General features: G+C 39.4%; 1 protein-coding gene across 11 annotated transcripts in view; it reads right to left on the bottom strand.

The window, feature by feature from the left end:
* Positions 1-25825, bottom strand: part of syngap1b (synaptic Ras GTPase activating protein 1b) — a 179095-nt gene that overhangs the window by 47175 nt on the left and 106095 nt on the right. For 9 of the 11 annotated variants that reach the window (XM_086312378.1, XM_086312376.1, XM_086312381.1 and 6 more), the window contains one exon: positions 3989-4473. In XM_086312378.1, coding sequence (XP_086168504.1) covers positions 3989-4473 — 485 coding nt within the window. The remainder of the gene's footprint in view (positions 1-3988; positions 4474-25825) is intronic. The other 2 variants (XM_086312384.1, XM_086312387.1) reach the window with 1 other exon arrangement.

Below are 25825 nucleotides of genomic sequence, written 5' to 3'. Positions count from 1 at the left end.
GAAGTGGTTGCCGTGAATCGGAAAAGATGAGAGATTGAGCGGTGATGAGAGGTCAATGTGGTTGGATAGGACAGGAAAGTATGGTATGAATGCGGATGATTTCCGTCATGTCAGCATGGTTTATAACAGATGTATTTGTGTGACGGCAAAATCAAATCGAGAGACAAACACAAATGAAAGACACGATGCATGATGGGGAGAGCACAAGGTACATTTATTATCAACGAGGAATCAACTTGCTACAGAAAATTGCAATGTTGTAACAGATCCTGTGGTGGGCAGTGGTGAACCATTCAGTCCATAAGAACAGCAGAGTCTCACAGTTTGTCCTAAATGAGCTTCCTGGCACGATACAATCAAATATCAGAGAACTGGAACGAGGAATTGTTCATTGATAAGTGTTCGGTACATATTTTACATTTCATTTACAATTATTTTTTGTCTTTCTGGCTGGAAGTGGTTCCATTTTTTGTATATCAGCATAACACTTAAAAACCACCACCCACCAGATTTTGTATCAACAAACTGCATACTGAACCCAGGATCAGAATCTCGTCTACAAGGAGTGTGAGTGTGCAGTTTCCTGTCAATGTGATGGTCATAGAACTAAAAAAAGATGGGACTTTACTTAAGCTTAAAGAAAATGAAAATGAAGACATCATAGAACTAACAGCAAAATCATTTTACAATTAATAATCTGTTTCAAACCTTTTGAAAATAAAATATATGTTTTCTCTGTTTTTAAACCATATATTGTAAATAAACTGTTTTTGGTCGAGACTGTTAGTAATGCAAACAAGCTAGTGAATGAAGTCCCCTTGGACGATTATATCACTTTTTAAAACATTTGTAGACTTCCTGATTTCACACCCTGTGTTTGCAGACCTCAGATGTTAACGTTACACTCATTCCTGTAATAGTAAATTTAAATGTCCCCAAATATGCATGAAATATCATTACATGCTTTTTCTTCCACTGTCCCCTGAAGACGCTTTGCCCATTCAGCTTTTAGGTGCATCCTGAAGTGCTATCATTTCTAAGATAAGATAAGATAAGATAAGATAGAACTTTATTAATCCCTCGGGTGGGTTCCTCTGGGAAATTCGAAATTCTATACCTACAGCATAACGACATTACTCAGCGGGAGAATGACTGGAGGGAAATGACACCTTGTCATGTGGCATGAGTCATATGGCTTTGAAGCCTGTCTTGAGGATGTGACTAAAGACTTGGCTCCATCTGCTGGTTCCAACCTAATAGTCTGCATGACTAAATCTGATTTGATTAGCCGCTCCGTCTGACACGTTAAGTCTCAAAAAGTAGAAAGTCTTTAATTCAAAGAGTGAGAGAAAATCCCGAAAGCACAATAAAGCACAATAAAGAGAGCTAAGAGGAGGCCTGCGCTTTAGCTTCTGTGGCTGTGTTTGCTGTTCTGCACTTTGTTACTGGCTCAGCTTTGGGTTCATTCCAGGTTACTGGTGTCGTTTAGTGTTCCAGCTCATTTGATGCTGCGCATGTTTAATAGCTGTGTGTAATTAGTTATTAATTATTTAAAACACTAATTGTCAAACATGAAATGGAATTCTGTCTGAGTTGAACAATATGCTCAAAATGGCGACTGATGTCTTAGCAGGAGATTTATTCTGATGCTTACTTTAGCGTTAATGCTATTTTACACTTGTTACAGCTTGGGGATGATTGATGCTAAATTATATTAAATTACCCAATTTATCGGTTTTGTTAGTTTCCTGTGCAACAATAAATGTAATAAGTCCACATTTTCTGCATCTCTAGAACAGATGTGGCAAGTTCAAAGTCAGCATGACCCACGGAGTCATGGAACACAGCAGCATTTAGAGAGAACAAGACAGACTGAACTAAACTGGAATTATCTGTTAAGCAGGCACTTGTCCCCAGGCTAAGTATGTTTTGCCTTAGGTAAGACGTTGCCGTGGGAAAGCATTCTTATACTGCCATTCTGTCACATGCTGCTGGCTTCACAGAGATGCACACAAGGTCTCCCATGGCATCTGTGCCTTGACATGATGGTCAGGGTAATTGTAGATGCTGAGAGGTAATGATCCTCTTCTAAAGAGGAACAAAGTTTGGAGGGGAAGCCGGAAAGCTGGAGTGGTGGTGGAACAACAGAAGAGGGTTGTGGCTTGTGTCCCATTTGCAACTCGATTTACTTGCTTTTTACTTTCACTTTCAGATGCTGGTTATTAGTGTTTAGGAAAAAAATGTGGCTTGAGTTAAATATGCTTAACCAGTGTGTTTAAATGTGACAGTAAAAAGGTTCAGGATTTGATGGTTCAGGAGAGACTGTCACGTGCTTGGCTGCACTTCTGATGAGCAGAATTTGTACTGATAAGAATTTGTGCCTATTTTTAAAGGATACAGTAACAGTTCTGCTAGATTTAACTGCAATAATGATTTTTTTCCCTCCAGGTTTCAAGTGACTTGCATTAAACAAAGTGTGAGTTAAAAATCAGAATGACCTTTTTTGTCACTGCTGAAAAGTTTTGTTTGAATCTTGTGTTTCCAATATGGCATTTATCCTGTCCCTCAGGACTGCTTATCACATCACACAGGATGAAATATTGATACAACAAACACTCATCTCAGCCACTATGAAAAAAATGATGAAATAGAAAAAAACTCTGATCAAGCCCAACTGAGCCTTTACATTTCCTGTAATGGACTATCTTGCTTCTGCAATTTCCAAGTCAGTGGCGGCTATTTTTCATACTGCAGCAGTGAATGGGCAGCAAATAGTTTCCTGTGATGGGAGGAAAACACATCCTGCCGTTCCCAGCTACAGTAACGGTGTGCAAACACCAGCAGAAATAATGGAAAAGGAGATGGGCAACATAGACTGCTGGCACAAACTTAATAAGACACCAGTCAATCCTCTAAGCCCCTTCGCGTTAACATTTGATACCTTGTGATTGAGTTTCTGTTGCCATTAATGAAACAAAAACAGATTATTTGTGCCCGCAGACACAAAATGTTTCGTGTGTCAGCTGCCCGCTTCTTCTCTGACAGACATCGTGTCTGGTTTAAAAAGAGTCACGATGATCCCAGAAATAATAGTGACACAACCTTTTTATGCTGCTCATCTTCATTTGACTTTAATGAATCATAGCAGGCATCTGGTGCATTTTAGCCTATTTACTACGAGTCACATTTACTTTATATCACATTTGCAATGTTTCAGCTCTTTGAAAAACCAGAGCATTTTCTTCTTATTAGTGGATATAGTCTCAGACCCTTGGTACAGATGACATTTAGACTGAGTAGTGTATTTTATTGCAATCTAGCTTTTTAAAAGTATTTAAAAAGCATTCTCTTCTCCTTGATCTCCTTGGCCTTTGCCTGCTGCAGTTTCTGGATTTATTCATTTAAGGTTTACTAATTAATAACAGTTTTAGTTTTGTGAACTGCCTTTGTAGGTCGAATGCAATCTGGAATTTAAATGCATTCCTCTCAGTTTTTCTAAAGATAAACAAAGAACTTAAAAGCCCACATAAAATAACAGAAGCCATTATAAAAGCACAAACAGATTAAACATAAATGTAATGCTAAAAATGAAATAACTCATTTAGAATGATTATTAGAAACATGATTCATTTTCTTATTTTTTTTGTATTGCCTTCTTTTTTTGTATATTTTCATCCATTTATCATCCAGCATTTTCTTTTTGCAATAAGAATGGAGAATAATGCCCATCTGGAATGATGTGAATATAAATATAACATTAGACAAAATATATACCTTCAATTTCAAAATACTTAGTTAAAAGCTTTTAAACAAACTGGTGTTAAGCTTTTAAATGTGCGCCTGCTAACAATAACAGCAGCCTAATTGTGTGAACGTGTTTCTTTCATGCACATTCCTAGCTGTCGGGCCAAAAGCCGCCTGTATGAGTGTCGGTGTAGCATGCAAAAATAGCCAGTGTCTCTGCTTCAGCCATGTTTGTGTCACATACCTCAACAGGGGGCAGTGGTGCAATATATGCTCCTCCCGCCACTGGACTCGAACCGGCAGCCCTCCAGTCTCCGCCCCAGTACAAGAAGGGGGGGGAGGAGGAGGAGGCGGCAGGCGAGTGAGGCAGGGTGAAGGACAGGGAGGGGGAGAGGGGCAGCGAGCGGGGCAAGGGGGGCGTGCTGGAACCTTTCTTGAAGCCCTTTTGCTGCTGCGGCTGCTGCTGGCAAAAGGCGAGGGAGGGGGAGACGGCCAGGGAGAGAGGGTAAGGGTGAGGCGGGGTGCCGCTGGCCCGACGGCCACAGGTGTGCGGTGGACCCAGGGCGGGAGGAGGGAGGAGGGACAGCGAGAGGGATGGAGGCAGCGAGCGAGGCCGGGAACAGTGGGGGTTACTCACGGATTGTCGGAAGGGTTGAAGGGGGGCAGTGGGAGGGACCTCCATGCTGGGCTGCTTCCCGGTGGCTATGCTCTTCCGCCGGGCGCGATGATCTGCGAAAAGGAGAGGAGGTCATTGGGTAAGACACTATTATACATCCGTGGAAGGAAAACATCAATGGTAATATGAGGCCAGGACACAAAAATTGCAGTGCAGGACACAGGTAGAGCCAGAGGATGTGGACAAAGTAATGTGGAAATAAACAGCTGCGGGACAGCCGATATTGACATTCTGCCTGAAGGAACCAAAGAATATGAGAGCTCAATAGAGGTCAAAGGTGAGCGAGACAGAAATAAAACCATGCAAGGTCACACCCATTCACCAGCATCACTGCAGATTCTGCCGCTACACAGAAACTCTTATGCACTTTCATCTGTTGAGAGTGTGGGGGCTGACAAAGTGGAGAGATAGATTTTCTGTCTGGTTGTCAGCTGAGGCAAATGTTAACAGTCTGAATGTTGAGGGGAGGAACCGGGAGATGCATGGGTAGAGAGGCGCGAGCATTAAACAAACAAAACACTTATCGACTTCCGTCTCTGAGTCAGTACATAATGCAGCAAATTGTCCAGTAAAGAAATAAAGTTCTGTCCTACACTTGATGGATGATGGAGAGAGTGTGGATGCACACAGAGAGGAGCAAAAACAAAACACAGGAGGCCAACTAACGGATCAAAAAAACAACAACAGAAAAAAATTTAAAAAATTTACTCAAAAATTCACTGACTGTGAATTTAAGGACAAATGAGGGGGGAACAACTAAGCTGTAGTGCCTCTTCACCTCACTGTACAATACCTTGTGCAATACTTTTTGTAAATAGTCAACAGTGCAACAGACTCAATACTTGAAATGTGCAATTCACTTGTATTTTTATTTTTTATTCCTATTTATTCTATTTATCCCCTTTGTATATTTTATTTATATTTGTCTCTGTATTTATATATATGTGTGTGTGTGTGTGTGTGTGTGTGTGTGTGTGTGTGTGTGTGTGTGTGTGTGTATATATATATATATATAACAATTCTGTAACTGTAACTTCGGTCGTTGCTGTGCTTTTTGGAAGTCGAATTTCCCAGAGGAACCCACCCGAGGGATTAATAAAGTTCTATCTTATCTTTAAAGTATTGCCTACTTTGATCTTTGTGTCTTTCACTTTTGTCCTCCAACCAAATGCCAATTCTATCTCTGTGTCTCTGCACCAAATGTCTGCACTCTCAATGGGACTTCACAGGATATAATTACATATACACAGTTTTAATTAATTGCTTTTACCTACAAATCAATAAATTGTACATTCATAAGATACATGGAGGATTTTGTTAATTACGTACAAACCCTTTCTTCCAGTGGAAAAAGAAATGATTAAAACCTCATTTTTATTAAGCTCCGTGTGGCTTTCCAAAACTGAGATAATAGTTTACATTTTCAAACAGCTGTTTGTTGGTTTATATGTCAATAGGGCTGCCACAAACGATTATTATGATAGTCGACTAGTCACAGATTATTTTTGCAATTAGTCAACAAATCAGATCATGGACATAAAACGTGCAGCTTATTGCACCAGCAGCATCTGCTCTTATATAACTATCATTAGCTTACAGCTTGAAGTGTTTAAGGTATGTGCTAACTGAACTTTGCAGATTATCTCGGTGGAGTTTAATAAACTTCGCCATCTGCTCCTCGCTCGCTAATACATAGCATGACACTGGAGAAAATTCTCGACCACCTCACACTTGTGTTTAATGAGTTTACTGTTTAACGTTTATTCAGCCGTGTGAAAACTATAACTTTAATCTTAGCCAAACTGATTTACTCAAGAACAAATAAAACACTGAAAAAAGCCAAACAATAATATTTTTAAGTTATCTAAGTGACTTGTATATCATGTTTAACCTGAGTAGCAAAAGACCGCGGGGGGTTTGAAAACGATGTGCTGGGAGTTCGCTGTTCTCGCTGACCTCCCGGTGAGCTATTGAGCTAGTGGCTAACAGATGTTTCCGAAAACGTCGGCGCACTTTTGCAAATATGTGATGTCTTGATAAATCGAGCAGATATTGCCTCGCCTGAAATTATCTTAAAAGTTTATTTTGTGACCAAGAAAGAGTATTATTAAAACTAAGTAGCTGCCGCCATTGTTGGAAAATGGAATTGGTTTGGCCGCGCTATGAATTCTGGGATAGGTTGGGCCACGGACACATCCGACTCTGGGGAAAAAGAGGACGCATTTATTGGCCGCATTTATTGGACGAGTCTTTGAATTTGGACAGCCTTCGATTGCTGTAATGTAATCGGCCTACAAATGCGGCCTCCGAAGGATGTAGCCCCTGAATTTCGACACAGCTACGATACCGCAGACTGCTTCATCTTCTTCTTTGGTGTTTAATGGCAGCTGGCATCCTTGCGTCTTTCAGGATCTTACTAAGCTTCAAACGACCCATCAACTATTAGTGACTATCAAAATCGTTGACGACTAATAGTCTTCGACGATTTTGATAGTTGATATAATCGTGACTAGTCGACTAATCATGGCAGCCCTATAGGCCAATAAAGATTTACAGGAAGAGATCTGCGACATAAGTAAATAAATAAAATCTCCTAAGAGTTAAAGAAGTGATAAGTATCTATATATAATAACATCAATGAATAAAAGACAGGTGAGAATATTGTAAGGATGTGTAGTACTCACTTTCAAATTCAAATTCAAATTTTATTTGTCACACACACACAACCATACACAGTATGACATGGGGGTGAAATGCTTGTAGCTGTACAATGCCCGACCATTAAATGACAGAAGAAAAGTTTTACAATATTTACAATTTACTACAAAAATTTACAAATTAACTTAGGAATTTACAGTAAAGAATGTGCAAATAGCAGAAGAGATTATAAAGATAAGGATTATAAATTATAGGAATTATAGAATTATAGGAAATGTGTGGTGGTGCGTGTGGTGACGTGTGTGAGAGTCCAGTCTTATAGTGACGTGTTTGGGAGAGTCCAGTCCTACACCTGGTTCAGGCCCCGAATAGCCTGGGGGAAGAAGCTCCTCTTCATTCACTTATAATTCTGCCTTGAAATTTCTGTGCACTCATTTCTAATTTATACAATTTTGTTTACAACATACCACACAGCTGAATACTGCTGAATACTAGAAAAGTATATTTTTCAGTTGCATGAATGGAGGAAAAAAGCACCATTACAATATGCCAACTAACACATAGCAACTTTTGCTGCTCTAACAGCAGAAACCGGCTAACGATGGTTAGCTAAGTATCTTCATAAACTGTACCACAAGCTAAACCTTTCTAGCAACAGAAAAAAGAATGACTTCCTAACAAATTCAACACAGTTGTAGCGACCTTTCTGTGTTCACTAAGGTAGAGGCATGTTAGAGGCACAACAAGACTTGTTGCAATGCTAACATGCTTACCAGTTATCATCTTAGCTTATGCTAATTAACAGTAAACACAAAGTGCAGCAGAGGCTGTCATTAGTTTGGCAAATCTGATGGTGGTACAAAAGGAAAGCAGTCTCACTGTCTGTCTACATATAGGCTAAAACTGGCGTGTACTTTTATCAGCCTTAATAGCTGCCATGTGCCTATTGACAAGTAGCCACTATTTATCTGTTGTGTCACATCAGTTCTTTGCTGAGTAAAAAAATATTGTAAGAAAGAGAAGAAAGACTTGTGCGGAAAATAACAACCAGATCAAAACACCACTGATATCAGGACTAGCTGGAGGACAAATTATTTTCAATTTGATATGGCGATGAAGGCAAACAGTAAGGGGCGGGGATTAATCAATATATATATTATATTGCCAAAATTATTTACTTACTCATCCAAATCATCACTCTATGACTTCAGGTGTACACAATCAAGCACCTAGTCATGCAGACTGCTTCTACAAACATTTGTGACAGAACGGGTCATTCTCAGGTACCATGACGAGACGCATGGATTTCCTCCCTACTAAATATTCCACAGTCAACTGTTAGAAGTATTATAACAAAGGTGGAACAACAGCAACTCAGACATGAAGTGAAAATAACAGAGCGTGGTCAGCAGATGCTGCACACAGATCCCCAACTTTTTGCAGCCTTAGTCACTATAGGCTTCCAAACTCCAAGTGGCCTTCAGATTAGCCCAAAAACTACGTGCAGAGAGCTTCATGGAATGAAGTTTTCATGGCTGAGCAGCTGGATCCAAGCCTTACATGACCAAGTGCAATGCAAAGGATGCAGTGGTATAAAGCTCGCTGCCACTGGACTCTAGAGCAGTGTTCTCTGGAGTGACAAATCATGCTTCTCCATCTGACAGTTAAATGGACAAGTCTGGGTTTGGCGATTGCTAGTTCAGCGGTACTTGTCTGACTGCATTGTGCTAAGTGTAGTTTTGTTTGGTGTGAAAGAACTTTACTGGCCTGCACAGAGTCCTAACCTCAACCCGATAGAATACCTATGGGATGAATTAGAGTGGAGAGTGTGAAGCAGGTGCTGTAGGTGCATAAATCATTTTAGCTCGTTTTTATCTGACATAGAATCAAACTTTCAGGAGATTTGGTAACTCAGGGGACCTTAAGCTGTGCCCACACTGGAAGTGTTTCGCTTTGAAACTGACATCTGGTCACTTGCTGACATTCCAGGCTCTGGTCGCCAAGGTAACCTTCTAGGTCAAGTGTCAATCAACATGGCAGTCGGTAACCCCTTCAATTGCTTGTCTAGTAGTTAAGGAAGGTTTATTCCAGGTCCCGCCCACTTCCCGTTGCCAGGAGTTATTTCGCCCATAGTTGCTTGAAAAATCTAAAAATGTCAGTTTCAGTGGTTTTTGGTCACCATGGCGCTGCAAATCACTTGCAATATAGACGCAGCTTAAGATTGGTTGGTCGACTCCTGACGATGAAAGTGCAGAGACAGAGATTGCAGATATTATGGTAATATTAGACATTACCATCTGCAGAGCCAAACCACTGAGATGGCTGAAAAAATTTTAATAAAATCCAGAGCCACGGTAAATATGTAGTTACCACAAGCTACCATGTTTCATCATTCTTAGAAAAGGATCACCATACCAAACCTGCTTAAATCATCACTTTTACTATGCCAAAAACTCATCAGCAAGATGCCTATGAAAGCCTACTTTAATCCTGTTTTAATCAGACATTCTTTGTCCAGTTTTTCCCTTTACTTTCAGCACGGCCCTCTGAAAAGACCTGCAACACGCTAAATGTGATGAATGTGATACTGGTAATAAATTGGTTATATGTGTTGAAATTTCTGGTATTGTTTTCCTGTATTTCAGCCCATCTCACATCTTTTCACATTGATCATGCTAGTATCTGTGCTCTTTCCTTGCTTTCTCCTTCTCTCAGCCTCTTCTGTCACACTCAGACACACACACACACACACGCCTCCTCTCTCCCACGCAGCTATTTTACATAATTCAAATAGTGCATTTACCCTGCTACCTCTCCTCAGCCCTTGATCTTTCTCTCTTTCTTTCACCTCCTTGCACCCTCTTGTTCCCTCCCCTTCAGATATGTGCATCATGTAGATGCCCTCCATTTTCTTCATACTTACCTTTATCTGGATTCCTCTTTTATCCTCATCGGCCCTCTGCTCTCATTCTCTGTCATTTACCTGTCCAAATGGCAATCCTTTCACTGTGAGCCTGCCCCTCTTTCTGCCTGCAGTGTTCTCCTACCCACACAAGGTGGGAAAAATAAATGACCATCACGGAGTTTGTCGGAAAACGCACCAAGATCCCTTTCCCCCCAAAATGTACACCTTCAAAATTTACCACCTGTAGGCTGGATGACAGGCAAGTGGAGGAGTCTTAAATCTGTCACAGAAGAAGAGAAAAATCTACAATAAAATGTGACACTTCTGACAGCTGATCATAATTATATAAAAAGTTATTTTGATGGTTATATAACAGCAAACCTTTTTTCAACTGAATAAAATGAAACTGGAGCTTTTACGGAGACTAAAATGAATGAAAGAAAGTAAAGTTTTTTGGTATCTGGTTCTCCTTGATGAATTTAAAGATACTGAAACTATTCCAGGACGTGATCTACTTTAGCTTTCGAGATACTGAATGAGTTCATGAACTTGGAAAGAGTTCTTCAGCTATCTTGTGAAGGAGCCATGGCTCTCTCTCAGTATCACTCACAGTTTTTTAGGTGTTTGTTACTCTGCAAGAGGTGTTAATTATTGGAAATTATCAGGGGTGATGCCCTGTAAATCTGCAAGTTATACTATCAACATTTATGTATCACGACTGCGCCAAACGCAATTAAAAGATCGTAGAACAGGCAGCTTATTGATCCAATTCGGAATTTATCTTTTCCCAAACTAATTAGTGTAACCAGGAGGAGCAGACTGTGCAAATAAGAGAATGGTGATTTAGGATTCAACTGGCAGCAGTATTATGACAGCAAAAACAAAGTTTGGACTGTTTCTGTGGGTTTAGACAGTGAGATCACAAAAACAAGCAGCCTGTGAGTTGGTGTACTATCATAACCCTTAAAGTGTGTGTCTGTGTGTGTGTGTTTTAAGACATTTTGTCCTTTTGGTGCCAGTTTGGAGCCACACAGAGCATGTGTTTTATTACATCCTCCACTGAAGGGTTTTATTCAGGGCAGAAGTCTTTGTCTGCTTTTGGTAGCTGCAGCTGTCATTTTAACCCATGAGAACACCAGTTTTCTATGTTCTAAAGTTTATGTCTTGTGCTTACTGCTGCCGTCCTAACCAGTGATGTGGATCATCAGTGGAAAAACATCAAGTCTAATCTTGTTTTGTCAGCTGGATCAAATGCACCTTTTTATCTTTTTACTGGATCACTGTGCACAGATCAACGTCACAGTACATGCAACGGGATAAAACTCTCACATATGCAGTCTTATTTTATAACAATTAGCTAACTGCAAAACTGAGTGAGAAAAAGCTGATGAAATCACAGTCCAGAGTTACTCTCAGCTCCGGTAGCGATTGGTGTTAGCAAAGCAAACCGAACAACCAAAAATGATGCCAATGTAGAAGTGCAAAAATCCGTTCCAGAAATGGCCACTTCAAAGGCTACAAAGGCAACCCAATCGCCGTGTAAAATTAAACAACTTTAAGCAAAAATGAGCAGAGAAATAAAAACTGTTAAAATTAACTGATGGGTGGCTGCCATTTCACTTGTTCAGTGTTAATTTGTATTAATAGACACTGTAAAAATGGGATTCTAAGTTTGGGTTAATCTCTGCAAAATCAGTGAGCCAGTATATGACTGAGGACAGCACAAAAACATGCGCACAAACACATGGTTCATGTTGGTTTTTATCTTTTCTCAAAGTTACCGCTTGTGACAGCCATTGTTATTATTAACTAGCTGTACTTGTCAGGTTTTCTTTTTTGTGCGTGTAATATACCACAGAAGTCTAACCAAAATTTATGAGCCATCTTATTAATGAAATTAACCAACCGTACAGTCTGTCTAAATATTCTTATGTCCATATTCAAAAACAAACAAACCAACAAACACAATGATGGCAGTCAAAATGCCAGAGTAAAGGCTTCAAAAAAGTATGCAACAAATGAATGATGACACGATGACCATGTCAGTTTATTGTTTAGACCATATGTGAGACCATTTCATCTCTTGATGCCTGGTGTGTCTTGCAGGCATATGTGACTAAGGCTCTCTGGTATGATAAGACCTTTTTACCGAGCTACTACTGAGACTTGTCCCTATTTTTTTACGTTAACTACGATGCTGTGATTTCACATCTTAAACTCTAAACTAGATCTAAATCTTTGTTTTGTTACATGCTCAAAAAGTTTAACAAAAGCAAAAAAAAAAACAAAAAAAACAAAAACATAACCACTTGACAAGTTTAAAGCGGTAATAAGATATGAAATACCTTGCTTTTTATTATTAAAAAAAGATCTCACTTGGAGCACTTCTCATTATATTAGAAACTGCTGAGCAAGAATCCCATGTGCCATGCAAGCATTTACTTTCTATGTCCAAAGAGACTCCGGAGCAGTGTTGCGATTTAAATGCAGTTTGACCTCCAAAACATGATCTTTTTCCAGGCTTTCCCCAGTGTGAGCACTCTGTCTGCTTTTATTCTTATTTATACACATATACAGAAAAAATCTGAAGGGGGAATACTAATCCCTTTCTTGTAATTTGCAGAATTGGTCACAGAGGGCAGATTACAGCTGACTTATAGTACACAGTATATAAATCATGACTGCAATTTAAAGATGCCCCGGTCTGCAACACAATGCCTTAGAGAGGGTATAAGTAGCCAGTTTTAAAGTCCTGCTTGTTCATGTAGCAGGACACTATACACTACAAATGGTGGTAATCACATTAGCACACATACATGTATGTCTGCCAGCAAGCCTGCTCTCCAAATACCAAGAGTCCAACTTGCAATAAGTTAATAGCTAAGCAACCAGCATAAGCAAACTAGCTGATGCTAGAGGGGAGATGATCTAGAAACTTGACCCGATGTATTCAATCCTCACAGTTATGCAGCATGAAAGCTTGAGTGTGCAGTTTCTCTGTGCATTACAAAGAAAATGTTAACCCACAGAAACAACAATCCACTGTAAGAGGACAATATTTCATGGTGGGATTGACAAAAGACAAAATTGTCTTGTCATTTATTACTGATGTTTAATAATTTTATGATAATACTGTTAAAAACATGGAACTTAAAGATATACAATTTAATAATCTATTTTGTATATCTTTTTTTTTTTTAAATCAACAACTTCAGTACATTTGTAAATCTTTGGCCTTCTGTTAGAGGACTCTTGCAGCATCTTCATGCAAACATCCCAAATTGCTTTTTTACAGAATTGCAGAGCAGAGTGCTGTGAAATTTCTTATAAATATTGTGATTTTTTCACAAATAACAGTTCATTTACTTTGGGCACATGATCGCACTACCACAGATGGCGTGGGGGCAGTGTCAGCAGTGGAAGAAAGATAAACACCTGTATGATGGATTTTAGCACGAAATGCTATTCTAATTGTTTTGTTTTTAGATACTAATTGTGTCTTATTATTTTATCAGTATATGTCTATACAACAAAAAAGAAGAAAAGAAATAAAACGCGCAGTGGGTGCTGATGTCCCCATGTCGACATTAGTGTATATTCTGCTGGTAAAAGTTTGGAAAATGGCTTTGAACTTTCACAAAGAACTAAAAGCTTTCAAGTATTGTGTTCTTAACTGGTATGTGCACATAAAGATGCCAAAAAAGGGTAAGAAAAATCACTTTGTTATATACAAAATGTTATTATATCTGTGGCCTTTAAAAAGTTCAGCATGCCTGAAGCACAATGTTTTGTGCTTTCAAATGATGCATAGTTTGTCAAATACCTTAGAAAAATCACCACCAGAACTTTTATTCACTCGAGTCCTCTTTTATGTGTTTGGAGCACACATCTGGACTCACATTCACACCTACGAGGAATTTAGAATCACCAGTTAACCTAACCCCACAAACTGCATGTCTTTGGACTGTCGGAGGAAGCCGGCGAGCACTGTGAGGGTCATGTTTTTTGACTTTTCCAGTGCTTTCAACACCATCAGGCCGACCCTCCTGGGTGATAAGTTAGCAGCGATGCAGGTGGATGCTTCTCTGGTGTCCTGGATTGTTGATTACCTGACAGGAAGACCACAATATGTACGTCTCCCACAGTGTGTGTCTGACAAGGTGATCAGCAACACAGGGGACTGTCCTCTCCCCCTTCCTCTTCACCCTCTACACCACAGACTTCAGCCACTGCACAGAGACATGCCATCTTCAGAAGTTTTCTGATGACTCTGCGGTGGTTGGATGCATCAGCAGGGATGATGAGACAGAGTACCGGGCTGTGGTCGACTCCTTTGTCACGTGGTGTGAGCAGAATCATCTGCAGCTCAACGTGGCAAAGACCAAGGAACTGATCGTGGACTTCAGGAAGACCAGGAAACACTTGACCCCTGTTTCAATTCAGGGGGTCAGTGTTGACATTGTGGAGGACTATAAATACCTTGGAGTACACATTGACAATAAACTGGACTGGGCTAAAAACACCACAGCACTTTACAGGAAGGGCCAGAGTCGTCTCTATTTTTTGAGGCGACTGAGGTCCTTCAACATCTGCCAGAAAATGCTGAGGATTTTCTATGAGTCTGTTGTGGCCAGTGCGATCCTCTATGCTGTTGCATGCTGGGGGAGCAGGCTGAGGGTCGCAGATGCCAACAGACTTAATAAACTGATCCGTAAGGCCAGCAATGTTGTGGGGATGGAGCTGGACTCCCTCAAGGTGGTGTCGGAGAGGCGGATGCTGTCCAAGATAAAGACAATGTTGGATAACACCTCCCACCCACTCCATGACATGCTGGTCAGTCACAGGAGCACGTTCAGTGAGAGACTGAGATTACCGAAAAGCACCACTGAACGACACAGGAAATCATTCCTGCCTGTGGCCATCTCCCTGTACAACGCATCCACTTAACACACTGTTTGCTGCTACAACTACACATGTTTCTTTTCCAACTATTTATTTATGAGTGACTTATGTATGTATGTATGTATGTATATATATGTATATATTGTACTATTCTTAGTTAGTGTATTGTCTGTCTTGTCTTAATGTTGGTTTAAAATGGAGCACTGTAACAAAAAAAAATTTCCCCCAGGGATCAATAAAGTATTCTGATTCTGATTCTGATTAGCACACTTGCATTTTCACCTTATCAGCTGTCTAAATTTATCAAAGCTATTCAGCACAGAGTATTAACAAAAAGCATCGGTGTGGATGAAAAAAGTCTGGATAGGTCCATTTAAATCTGTTTCTCACCATTTGTCACTCTGTTTTCAATCCCAATGAAAGCTCTGTGTTTTGTTGCCAAGGCAACGTTATTTTTTCCTGAAGTACCTTACATTTTAGTTTCAGACATACAGTACTCTACAGCAAAAGCTGAGAACTGAGGAGGTGTTTGGATATTACAGCCACACAAAACACAAAAACGTACACACACACACACACACACACACACACACACACACACACACACACACACACACAAATCCATACGTACATAGCAAATACTGTATTAAGCAGCCTGGAAAATCACTCAAAAGCTTCATTAGTTCTGGAATCACTCATGATTAATGCAATGTGCTGTTTGATTAAGAGCAGCCTTGAAATGGAAAGCGTGAAGAAATCTGGAGAACTGTTTTGATTTGCTTGTTGGTCTATTTTAAAATGCTATTATGTAACTGTTGTTGAAAGATAATGTAAAGGCTTGAAAAGTAGGCTTTAAAAAAGCAGGCTGGCTCAGGCATCGTCATGTCACTGGGGGGTCTAGCTGGGGGTCATGAGGCTGTTGTTAGATGTGCCTGTCTCTGTTATTTAGCTGCTCAATAAATCATCCGTGTGCATAAATAACATTGTTCAAAGTTTCCCACTCTAACTATTACTGGGCTGAAATCTTGGTTTTGAATGGTAGGCCAGATTCATTAGTACTCTAATACATGATGAAAATAAAAATGGAACACCTTACCTTTTGTGGAATGAATCACACAATATTGAAAGAGCTTACATCTATTTTTTTTTAAATGCAACAGAAAAAAAGAAGAACAACAAAGATGAAAGTTTTGTAATCACTCTTCATCTGCCAGTAAGTTCACAAAATGATGATTAATAAGTCTACCGTGTATCAATATGCTGCTTGCTACAAAATGAGCTCTCGAGTGTAAAATATATAGATGTCAGACTACAGACTGTATAAAAAAGATGGACATAGACAACACGGTAACCCCTTACTTGTTCACTACTATTTTGAAGTTTCAAGGTTAGCATTTGGCTGCTGCTATTTTGGGGTTTTTTTTGGGAGCCAAGAGTGACCAGAAGGTGAAGTTATCATCTTTCCACCAAGGGAGAGATAGACTGTAAAACTGTGCAGCCTAGCCTAAATTAAAGAAAAACTCTTAATCTAACTTACATCCATAAATTGGTGCCTTAATCTTAACTATGATGAACGCCATTAGCAGAGGGTAGATCGTGTGTGCGGTTAGTCCAAAGTCCCACTAGCTATGGCATCCAATTTTAAAAAGTTACAGAGTACATTTGAGCGTGACAGTACTTTCACTTTTAATTTGTTTCATTTGCACAAACACAGGACTCAAAGGTAGATCCGGCCTTCATACATCTATAGGTTTTCTGTTTCAAAATAAGTCTGTACATGTTATTAGATATGTTTTAAAATTAAGTAAACATTTTTCGTTTACTTACGTTATATAATTTCATCTATTCCATTTCTTCCATTTATCAAATTCAATGTAACAGCTGGACTGGAGCCTAACTTAGCAGACATAGGAAAGGGTACATCCTGGACAGATCACCATTTATTGTAGGACTGGTAATTGTTGTTTCAATATTATTTTTATGTTATCATTATTTAAAGAAGAATTATTAGACATAAGTATTACTTAACAAATCAACATTACATATAAGAGTCACCTAAGGTCCTAATATATTTTACAGGATGGTGAGAATTGTTTTTTTCTCGGCTGTATTGTTAAGGTCACCATCCCCTGAATTAACTAAACAACAAATCATATAGTTTTTCAAATGAATAAATTGGGAGTGATCAAAAATGAACACCAACATCACTAGAACATCTGAGCGGTCCACTTCAGTAATTAAAATTAACAAATGTGACCCCTGCAGTAAGCAGATAGCTAATGGTTATTTTTAACCTCTAATTACACCCAACTTTCCCTCATTGTGGCTCAGTCATGCAAAACTTCAAGCTTTAATACAACTAACATGAATAAATAATACACATTTTAAATTTAACATAATATATGGAGGGGTTCACCGCCTTTCACACTTGTTATGAAGCAGTAATTAGCTATAAAGTTCTTAAAAAAGAATACAGCTTAGTGCAAAAAACAAACATGTTTTTACTGTAAAATTTTTAACATGGGAGTCTATGGGGACTGACTCACTACTGCGGCCAGCCTCAAGTGCCATTGCCAAATACAAATATATGCAATTGAAGAAGTTTTAAAATGCATGAAGTCAATGAGTAATAGTGTTAAAATAATCATGATTATGATTTCTACCATAATCCAGCGGCCCTAGTTACAATGCAGCTCACTTTAAAACCACATTTCTCTCACCGAGAGTACATTACGCTGCGTTAATGAGCTTTGGACATACAGTGGGGCAAAAAAGTATTTAGTCAGCCACCGATTGTGCAAGTTCCCCCACCTAAAATGATGACAGAGGTCAGTAATTTGCACCAGAGGTACACTTCAACTGTGAGAGACAGAATGTGAAAAAAAAAAATCCATGAATCCACATGGTAGGATTTGTAAAGAATTTATTCGTAAATCAGGGTGGAAAATAAGTATTTGGTCAATAACAAAAATACAACTCAATACTTTGTAACATAACCTTTGTTGGCAATAACAGAGGTCAAACGTTTACTATAGGTCTTTACCAGGTTTGCACACACAGTAGCTGGTATTTTGGCCCATTCCTCCATGCAGATCTTCTCGAGAGCAGTGATGTTTTGGGGCTGTCGCCGAGCAACACGGACTTTCAACTCCCGCCACAGATTTTCTATGGGGTTGAGGTCTGGAGACTGGCTAGGCCACTCCAGGACTTTCAAATGCTTCTTACGGAGCCACTCCTTTGTTGCCCGGGCGGGGTGTTTTGGATCATTGTCATGTTGGAAGACCCAGCCTCGTTTCATCTTCAAAGTTCTCACTGATGGAAGGAGGTTTTGGCTCAAAATCTCACGATACATGGCCCCATTCATTCTGTCCTTAACACGGATCAGTCGTCCTGTCCCCTTGGCAGAAAAACAGCCCCATAGCATGATGTTTCCACCCCCATGCTTCACAGTAGGTATGGTGTTCTTGGGATGCAACTCAGTATTCTTCTTCCTCCAAACACGACGAGTTGAGTTTATACCAAAAAGTTCTACTTTGGTTTCATCTGACCACATGACATTCTCCCAATCCTCTGCTGTATCATCCATGTGCTCTCTGGCAAACTTCAGACGGGCCTGGACATGCACTGGCTTCAGCAGCGGAACACGTCTGGCACTGCGGGATTTGATTCCCTGCCGTTGTAGTGTGTTACTGATGGTGACCTTTGTTACTTTGGTCCCAGCTCTCTGCAGGTCATTCACCAGGTCCCCCCGTGTGGTTCTGGGATCTTTGCTCACCGTTCTCATGATCATTTTGACCCCACGGGATGAGATCTTGCGTGGAGCCCCAGATCGAGGGAGATTATCAGTGGTCTTGTATGTCTTCCATTTTCTGATGATTGCTCCCACAGTTGATTTTTTCACACCAAGCTGCTTGCCTATTGTAGATTCACTCTTCCCAGTCTGGTGCAGGTCTACAATACTTTTCCTGCTGTCCTTCGAAAGCTCTTTGGTCTTGGCCATGGCGGAGTTTGAAGTCTGACTGTTTGAGGCTGTGGACAGGTGTCTTTTATACAGACCATTCATACAGGTAACGAGTGGGGGACAGAAAAGCTTCTTACAGAAGACGTTACAGGTCTGTGAGAGCCAGAGATTTTCCTTGTTTGAGGTGACCAAATACTTATTTTCCACCCTGATTTACGAATAAATTCTTTACAAATCCTACCATGTGGATTCATGGATTTTTTTTTCACATTCTGTCTCTCACAGTTGAAGTGTACCTCTGGTGCAAATTACTGACCTCTGTCATCATTTTAAGTGGGGGAACTTGCACAATCGGTGGCTGACTAAATACTTTTTTGCCCCACTGTATTTTTGGGCAGAGTCAGGCAAGTGGTTTCTCCCCACGGCCAGCTTGTGCTCCATAGATGTTGTCCAGACGTGAGACTGGTAGTGATCTCTTCAGCTCCCTTTCTTTGCGAAAATATGAATCCTTTAATAATAGATACAAAAATCAGAAAAGTGTTCAGCGTTTTTTGATCATCATATATCAATCATCCATAGTGTATCAGAAAAAACACTCAACATAATATTTCATATCAATTGACTAGTGGATTTAGATCAGTGTGTGTACAGAGATCACAACACCATACGAATCACGTACAGTTCAGTGCGGCACAGGCACGAATGTTCACTTGCTGAAAAATCCAGCTCGTTGGTTCACATGTAAGCCATGTGCTAGGCAACATGAGAAATGCTGCGCTTGTTCATTGTGAATGTAAATCTGATGTCAAGCTGAAAGCTGAAGAGGGAATGTGTGGGTGGCAATCGCTTCCAGCTTAGACCCTCTGAGAGAAGTGAGAGAGACAGAGTTAAAAGAGTGGGAGGGAGGGATGTAGACACACATGAGTAAGAGGTTGGGTTTTTTTTTTAAAAAAAGGAAAAGGAACTGTGAGTGTGTGTGTGTGTGTGGGTGGTAGTGGTAAGTGTTCGTGTAGGAGTAGCAGGGACAGCGCAAGAGCAAGACTATATGGAGTGAAGAGAGGATGACAGAAAGAGAGAGAGGCGAACAGAGGGAAAAAGGAAAAGAGCGAAATGGAGGAAATGCATCTGGGGGAGCGGTAACAAGAGAGGGAGGGAGGGAGGGAGGGCTGAGAGTTGCACTAAGGAAGGGGGGGTTGGATGGAGAGAGGGAGGGAGCACAAGAGCCAGAGATGGAGGCTGGAGAGGGAGTGGGTGTCTTAATAGCGCTGAAACGCTCAGGGCTTTTTGTATGTTTGCTTTTGTTATGATAGAAAGCTGGTTGGCTCCCTGTTTGCTTTTGATCCATGAACTGTGACTACAAATGCAAGGCAGTCTCTTCTGTACTTAGAGTAGAATGTACAGCAGCTACATGTGGGACCCTCATTACATAATTTAATGTATAAACGCTGTCATCAAGAGGCCAGTGGGTAAAGGAAGGCACTAGCACCGCAATGGGTTCGGTCCCTGCAATTACTATATTTGGATCAGTTGGTCGCTTGCAGCGCTGATGAAAACCTGCAGTGGCTGTTCAATCCTAAAGCTGAAAAGAGCTACATGTGTGCAGATGGAGAGTGACAGAGGCACAGAGTCAGATTTTGATCCCTTATACAGAAGCAGCAGGGACACAGCAGCGTTTCTCTGCAAACGCTGACTTCGCTGACAATGTCCACTCTGCTTTCAAAATTACCAAATGGGTACAGCTACACTATGTGTGTACGATGCATGTGATTTTTAGAGTCCTGCAGTCAGCAGTGTCAGGATCGATTCGCTGAGGTGTCACATACCTTGGTCTACAGTGTTTTTGAGGGTGATGGGAACCGCTGCAAGTGACAATTATTGTAATAATGAATTAGTCTGTGACTTATTGCATGATTAGCTGACAAAACCCTCAAAACCAAACAATATGTAATTCGCAATATACCACATCAAACAAGGAAAAATTGTCAATTCATGAAGTCTGATGAAGTCGGATACAAAATTAAAAGATGAAAAATAAAAAGACTGATCAAATAGCAATATCACTGTCTGAGAGGCTGCAGAGCGTTTGGTTTGGTTCACACAAGTATTTTGTTAGTGCAGGGCGGTACACCAATTTTAACTTATGTGGACACTTTTCAGCTAGTTTTGATACATTATGGAGATATCATATTATAATACAATTTGTGAATATACACCCTTCTCACTTGTACTTTGAGTCAACTGGTGCAAAAAAAATTATTGCAAGATAAACATTTATTATTCACAAGTTTTTTTAAACAGTACAAAACATCACGGCACACAAAATCTGTGAAACAAAAAGTATTTCTAACAGTAATAACTGCACATTTGCAAAATTACCATCACCAAACTGCATGCTGGGTAACAGTCTGTTAACAGCTGGAGGGTTTTTTGCCACACTGAAACACAGTGAAAACAGATGGAAGATGAAGAAAAGAGAGCTGTGTCTACTGTTTGGAAGTTTTGGGATTTAAAAAAAAGAAGACTGGTTTTATTTTCTGTATCTTTCCTGACTTTCACTGTGGGTGGAGCTACACATAACATTAGAGAACCAGAAGAGGGAAAGATCGTTCGTTAATCAAGGCTAACAGATGTTCCTAAATGATGACCGAACAATTTGTGACAAAGAGTTTGAAGGAACGAGTCCAAATTATGTTTGTCTCCAAAGCTGCGCCTCACAGCTCTGCTGTGGAATCATCAACACTCACAAGCCAACAAACAACAGTGGTGACAAGTGGATTGTCATCTGCACTGACTCCCAGTGCTAAATGTTCAAGTTTTGGGCCATTGTAAAGCAATGCACAACCCAAAATTGTGATTTTTGGGTAAAAAGTAAATAAAAACAGAATGCAATGGTTTGCAAAAGCATATGAAATTTTGAGACATTTTACTATTTCACTGAAAACATGGTAGCAACACATCTCAAAAAAGTAAGTGTTACTACAAAGAAAGAGCTGGAGCAGCTTTTTATAATTAATTAGGTTAACTGGCAACAGGTCAGTAACATGCATCTCAGAGAGGCAGCACAGAAGACCACCACTCTGCAAACACTACACGTTGTAGAACAATTTCAGAACAATTTTCCTCAACATAAAAATTTCAAAAACTTTGAATATTTCATCATCTAAAGTACATAATATCAATGGATTCAGGGAATCTGAAGAAATCTCTGTACAGAAGGGACAAGGCCAGAAATCAGTATTTTTTCTTCAGGCCCTCAGGCGGCACTGCATTAAAAAAAGGCATAATCCTGTCTTTGAAATCACAGCATGGACTCAGGAACATGATCCAGAATGCTTATTTTGATAGTTGACTAACCTGCCAAATTTTTCTTCGATTAGTCGATTAGTTAAAGATTATTTGAGTAACTCAAATCTCCGCGTCTTGTGGGCAAACCTCCTGTTCTAGGCTCCAATACCTCACCTGCTTAAGTCTGCACACCTGTAATTATCACCCTGTTGTCTTGTCCCACAGCAAATAAAAAAATGACCCAAGAAACATATGAAATAATAAAAATCAAAATAATAATTTTATTTTCCAAGTTTCCAAAGTTTAGAGATGATTAAGTTCATGAATTCAGTTTAACTGATTATATATATATATATAATTAATTATTGATCTGGTCCAACCCATAGATCAACTACCTAACTTTCGGTGGAAGAGGTTTACTATTCAGAATAAACGCTAAAATTAATGTGAGAAAAAAAAATTAAGTAGGGGACAATGTAGCCCCTCCTGTTTAATGGTTTGCTATTGGCTTGGCTCATTAGCTAACAAAGACTGAACTGGTGTTCACTTAGCAAGCAAGAGAAGTTTCCAACAGGTAAGCTAACGTAAACATTACCGTACAAACATTAACATAAACAATGTATCAACGCTTAACTCTCTAAAACTGACCTATTCAGTGTTAACGTCACAGCTCCAAGGTGCAGGCTTTTTAAATACTTGTGCACTGCAGTAGTGCTGTCATGGAAGGACTCCGCTTTGCACAGTCTGCATTTAACTTTGCTTTCTGTAAAATGCTTTCACATTTTCTAAAATCTTGTATTTTCCATCTCTGACTGATCTCTGCATTCCCACATGGAAAAGATATATATAAATCTAAATAAAGTTTGTATCTGTCTTGTGTGAAACTTGTATGAAAAGCATATAAGAGTGAAAACAGATATAAGATCCCTTGAAAAATTATATAATGAAACTTGTATGTTTTGGATACTTACTAAAACAATATATGAAAGTAATGAGAAAGTGGCCACTTTCATGAGTAATCACATATAAGTTTTTACTATTTCTTTTCCATATGGGTTAGTGCTTACTGAACTTGCAGCTTGCAGATCTGGGAAGGCGCCATCATTGCAGGTTTGTAAGGTTTTAGAGCAGGATATGCTTCCATTCAGACAATGCCTTTTTGAGGGAAAGCCTTGCTTATTTCAGCAAGACAATATGAAACAGCATACTGCAACACACAGCATGGGTTTGTAGTAGATGAGTCCCGAACTGGCCTTTCACCAACTAAATGGATTTGGCATGAAACAAAAGATATACCAAATAATACCCAGGGAGTATAAATTATGGGGACAAAAGCTTTGGGAAAAATCACTAAACTTCTAAAATGATTTGTTGATGGATTTGATTGGTGGTTCTTTACGTGCAGCTGTTATGCCTCAGTGATCACTGAAATTAAAGTTATGGCTCTCTCCCTAATCACTGAAAAAATGGGCCTTCAAATATCTGCCTGGATCAAATAGCAGTCAAACTGCAAGACTTCCTTCAGTAAGGGATTTATTCTTGTTGGACTTAATCATCTCATACTTGGTCAGAACACATTCTAAGCACATTTTAAGCACATGGAGCGTACTGCTCCAGATGAGGGAGAATGATGACTAATAAAAATCTGCAGATGAGTGTGTATAATCAACAACCTTTATTTATTTATAGAGCACATTAAAGCCTAGGCATACCACATTAACATCCAACTGTAAGCCAAGAGTTTAAGACTTTTCTGGTGTTTTTAAAATTTTCTTTTGCTTAGGCTTAGGCAAACATCTCCTTACTTAATATACCTCACAACAGTGACAGGATCAGCAGGGCACATTTCATGTTTAGGAGCTTAAATCAAGTTTCCTGAAAATGAAATGAGTTGGCTTGAAAAATGAAAAATGTTTATAGTCTAGGACTAGAGTTAATCCAAAAGCTAACTATCTTGCACTATCAATAATTAGGCAAAACATATGCAAAACATTGCATTGGCCATTAAATTTAGATGCATGTGATAAGTTGATCCATCTATTCAGACTTTTTGCCACGACTATACCAAAACACTATTACCTACGGAAGCCCGTTTCCGCCACAAAAAAATAAAAATAAATAAATAAGTATCCATAACTCGAAATTTCGAGTTAATAACTCAAGATTAGCTCTGCCAATCAGTAATCTACGTGAATAAGGTCACTTTCTTGTTACCTGGAAGCAAACGGCGCAGAGGAATGCACACTCAAAACCAGATCGCAACAAATTGGGGCTTTCGCGAGTACGTTTGCTGATAGTAACACCTGAATGTGATTCAGCTAATAACACAAGGATTTCATCACTTTTGAAGCCACGCTGAAAATAATCAGCAACCTGTGCATTCATGACTGGATGTAATACCGGTAGCTTAGCTGTAGCATTTGTACCTGAGGGTTTCAGCTTCCCGGTAACAAGGAAATGATGTCATCCACGTAGATTACTGATTGGCAGTGCTAACTCGAAATTTCAACTTATTACCTCAAACTTTTGAGAAAAGTAAGTCGAAATTTTGAGTTAATAAGTTGAAATTTTGAGAAAATAACTCAAAATTTTGAGTTGTGGATCCCTTTTTTTTTTTGTGGCAGAAACAGGCTTCCATAATTACCTCTCATTTGTAACCAAAATCGCTCATAATTATATGGCCAATAAAGGACTTTGTTACATAAGCATACTGTAAGTAACAGAGGTGGGACCAAGTCATTGTTTTGCAAGTCTCAAGTAAGTCTCAAGTCTTTATCCTCAAGTCTCAAGTCAAGTCTCAAGTAATGTCAGGCAAGTCAGAGTCGAGTCTCAAGTCACTGGTGTAAAAGTCCGAGTCAAGTCACAAGTCTGAAACTTTGAATTTCAAGTCCTTTCGAGTCTTTAAAAAAACAAACGAAAAAATAATGTTGCAGTTATATGCTAAATGTAAATATTAGACCATGTAATTTTAAAATCTGTGTTTTTCTCAACACATACAAAATAGTGAACTTAGAAAATATACACAAATTGTGAAATTGCACCTCTTTAAAATGCAGCTCAATTAAACTTAGCTCCAAGAATAATTTTCACCGACAGTTCTGAGATACGCTGCATGTTATTCTTGGATGCGGTTGTAGGACCAGCTTTAAAATCGCATGACAGAAATATCATACACATTAAAAAAAACTGTATCACCAACGTAGCCTGGAAAACATTTGCTAGTTAGATGAAGTCAGCTATCTCATCGTAGCATATTTATATGCATATTTATAATCATACGGTTCTTGGAGTGAGCGCATACACTCATGAAGTTTAGTAACTTCCGGTCACTGCAACAAGCCCAGGTACAGTTTACCGACGGATGGGTGCAGGACCTTGAAATGCACCGTGTAGAACGAAAGACCATCGTACGTATCATAAGTTTACCAGTCTCACAAATCGTCTTCATAAATACACATTCGTTAACCGTTTATTAATATAACCTTTGAGCTCAACGGTAATTAATTAGTAGTGGAAATAATTTCTGGTAGCATCACAGAAATGTAGCAGTGACAATAATATTGTATGCTGTAATCGTACTGGGCAATTAGTGATACAAAAAACCTGTTTTATCCTGTGAATAAAAGTATATGTTTTTGTCAATGTACCATAATAACAGAAGCGAAACACAATATTGTGTCAGGACAATTTACTA

The sequence above is a fragment of the Aulonocara sp. 'chitande type north' Nkhata Bay genome, linkage group LG11 (assembly GCF_057382095.1).
Source record: "Aulonocara sp. 'chitande type north' Nkhata Bay isolate Kocher_YH1m ecotype deep benthic linkage group LG11, A_spYH_male_GT1.1, whole genome shotgun sequence".
NCBI lineage: Eukaryota > Metazoa > Chordata > Actinopteri > Cichliformes > Cichlidae > Aulonocara > Aulonocara sp. 'chitande type north' Nkhata Bay.
Note: the sequence above shows the minus strand (reverse complement) of the source record. Positions and strands in the feature narration are given on the sequence as shown.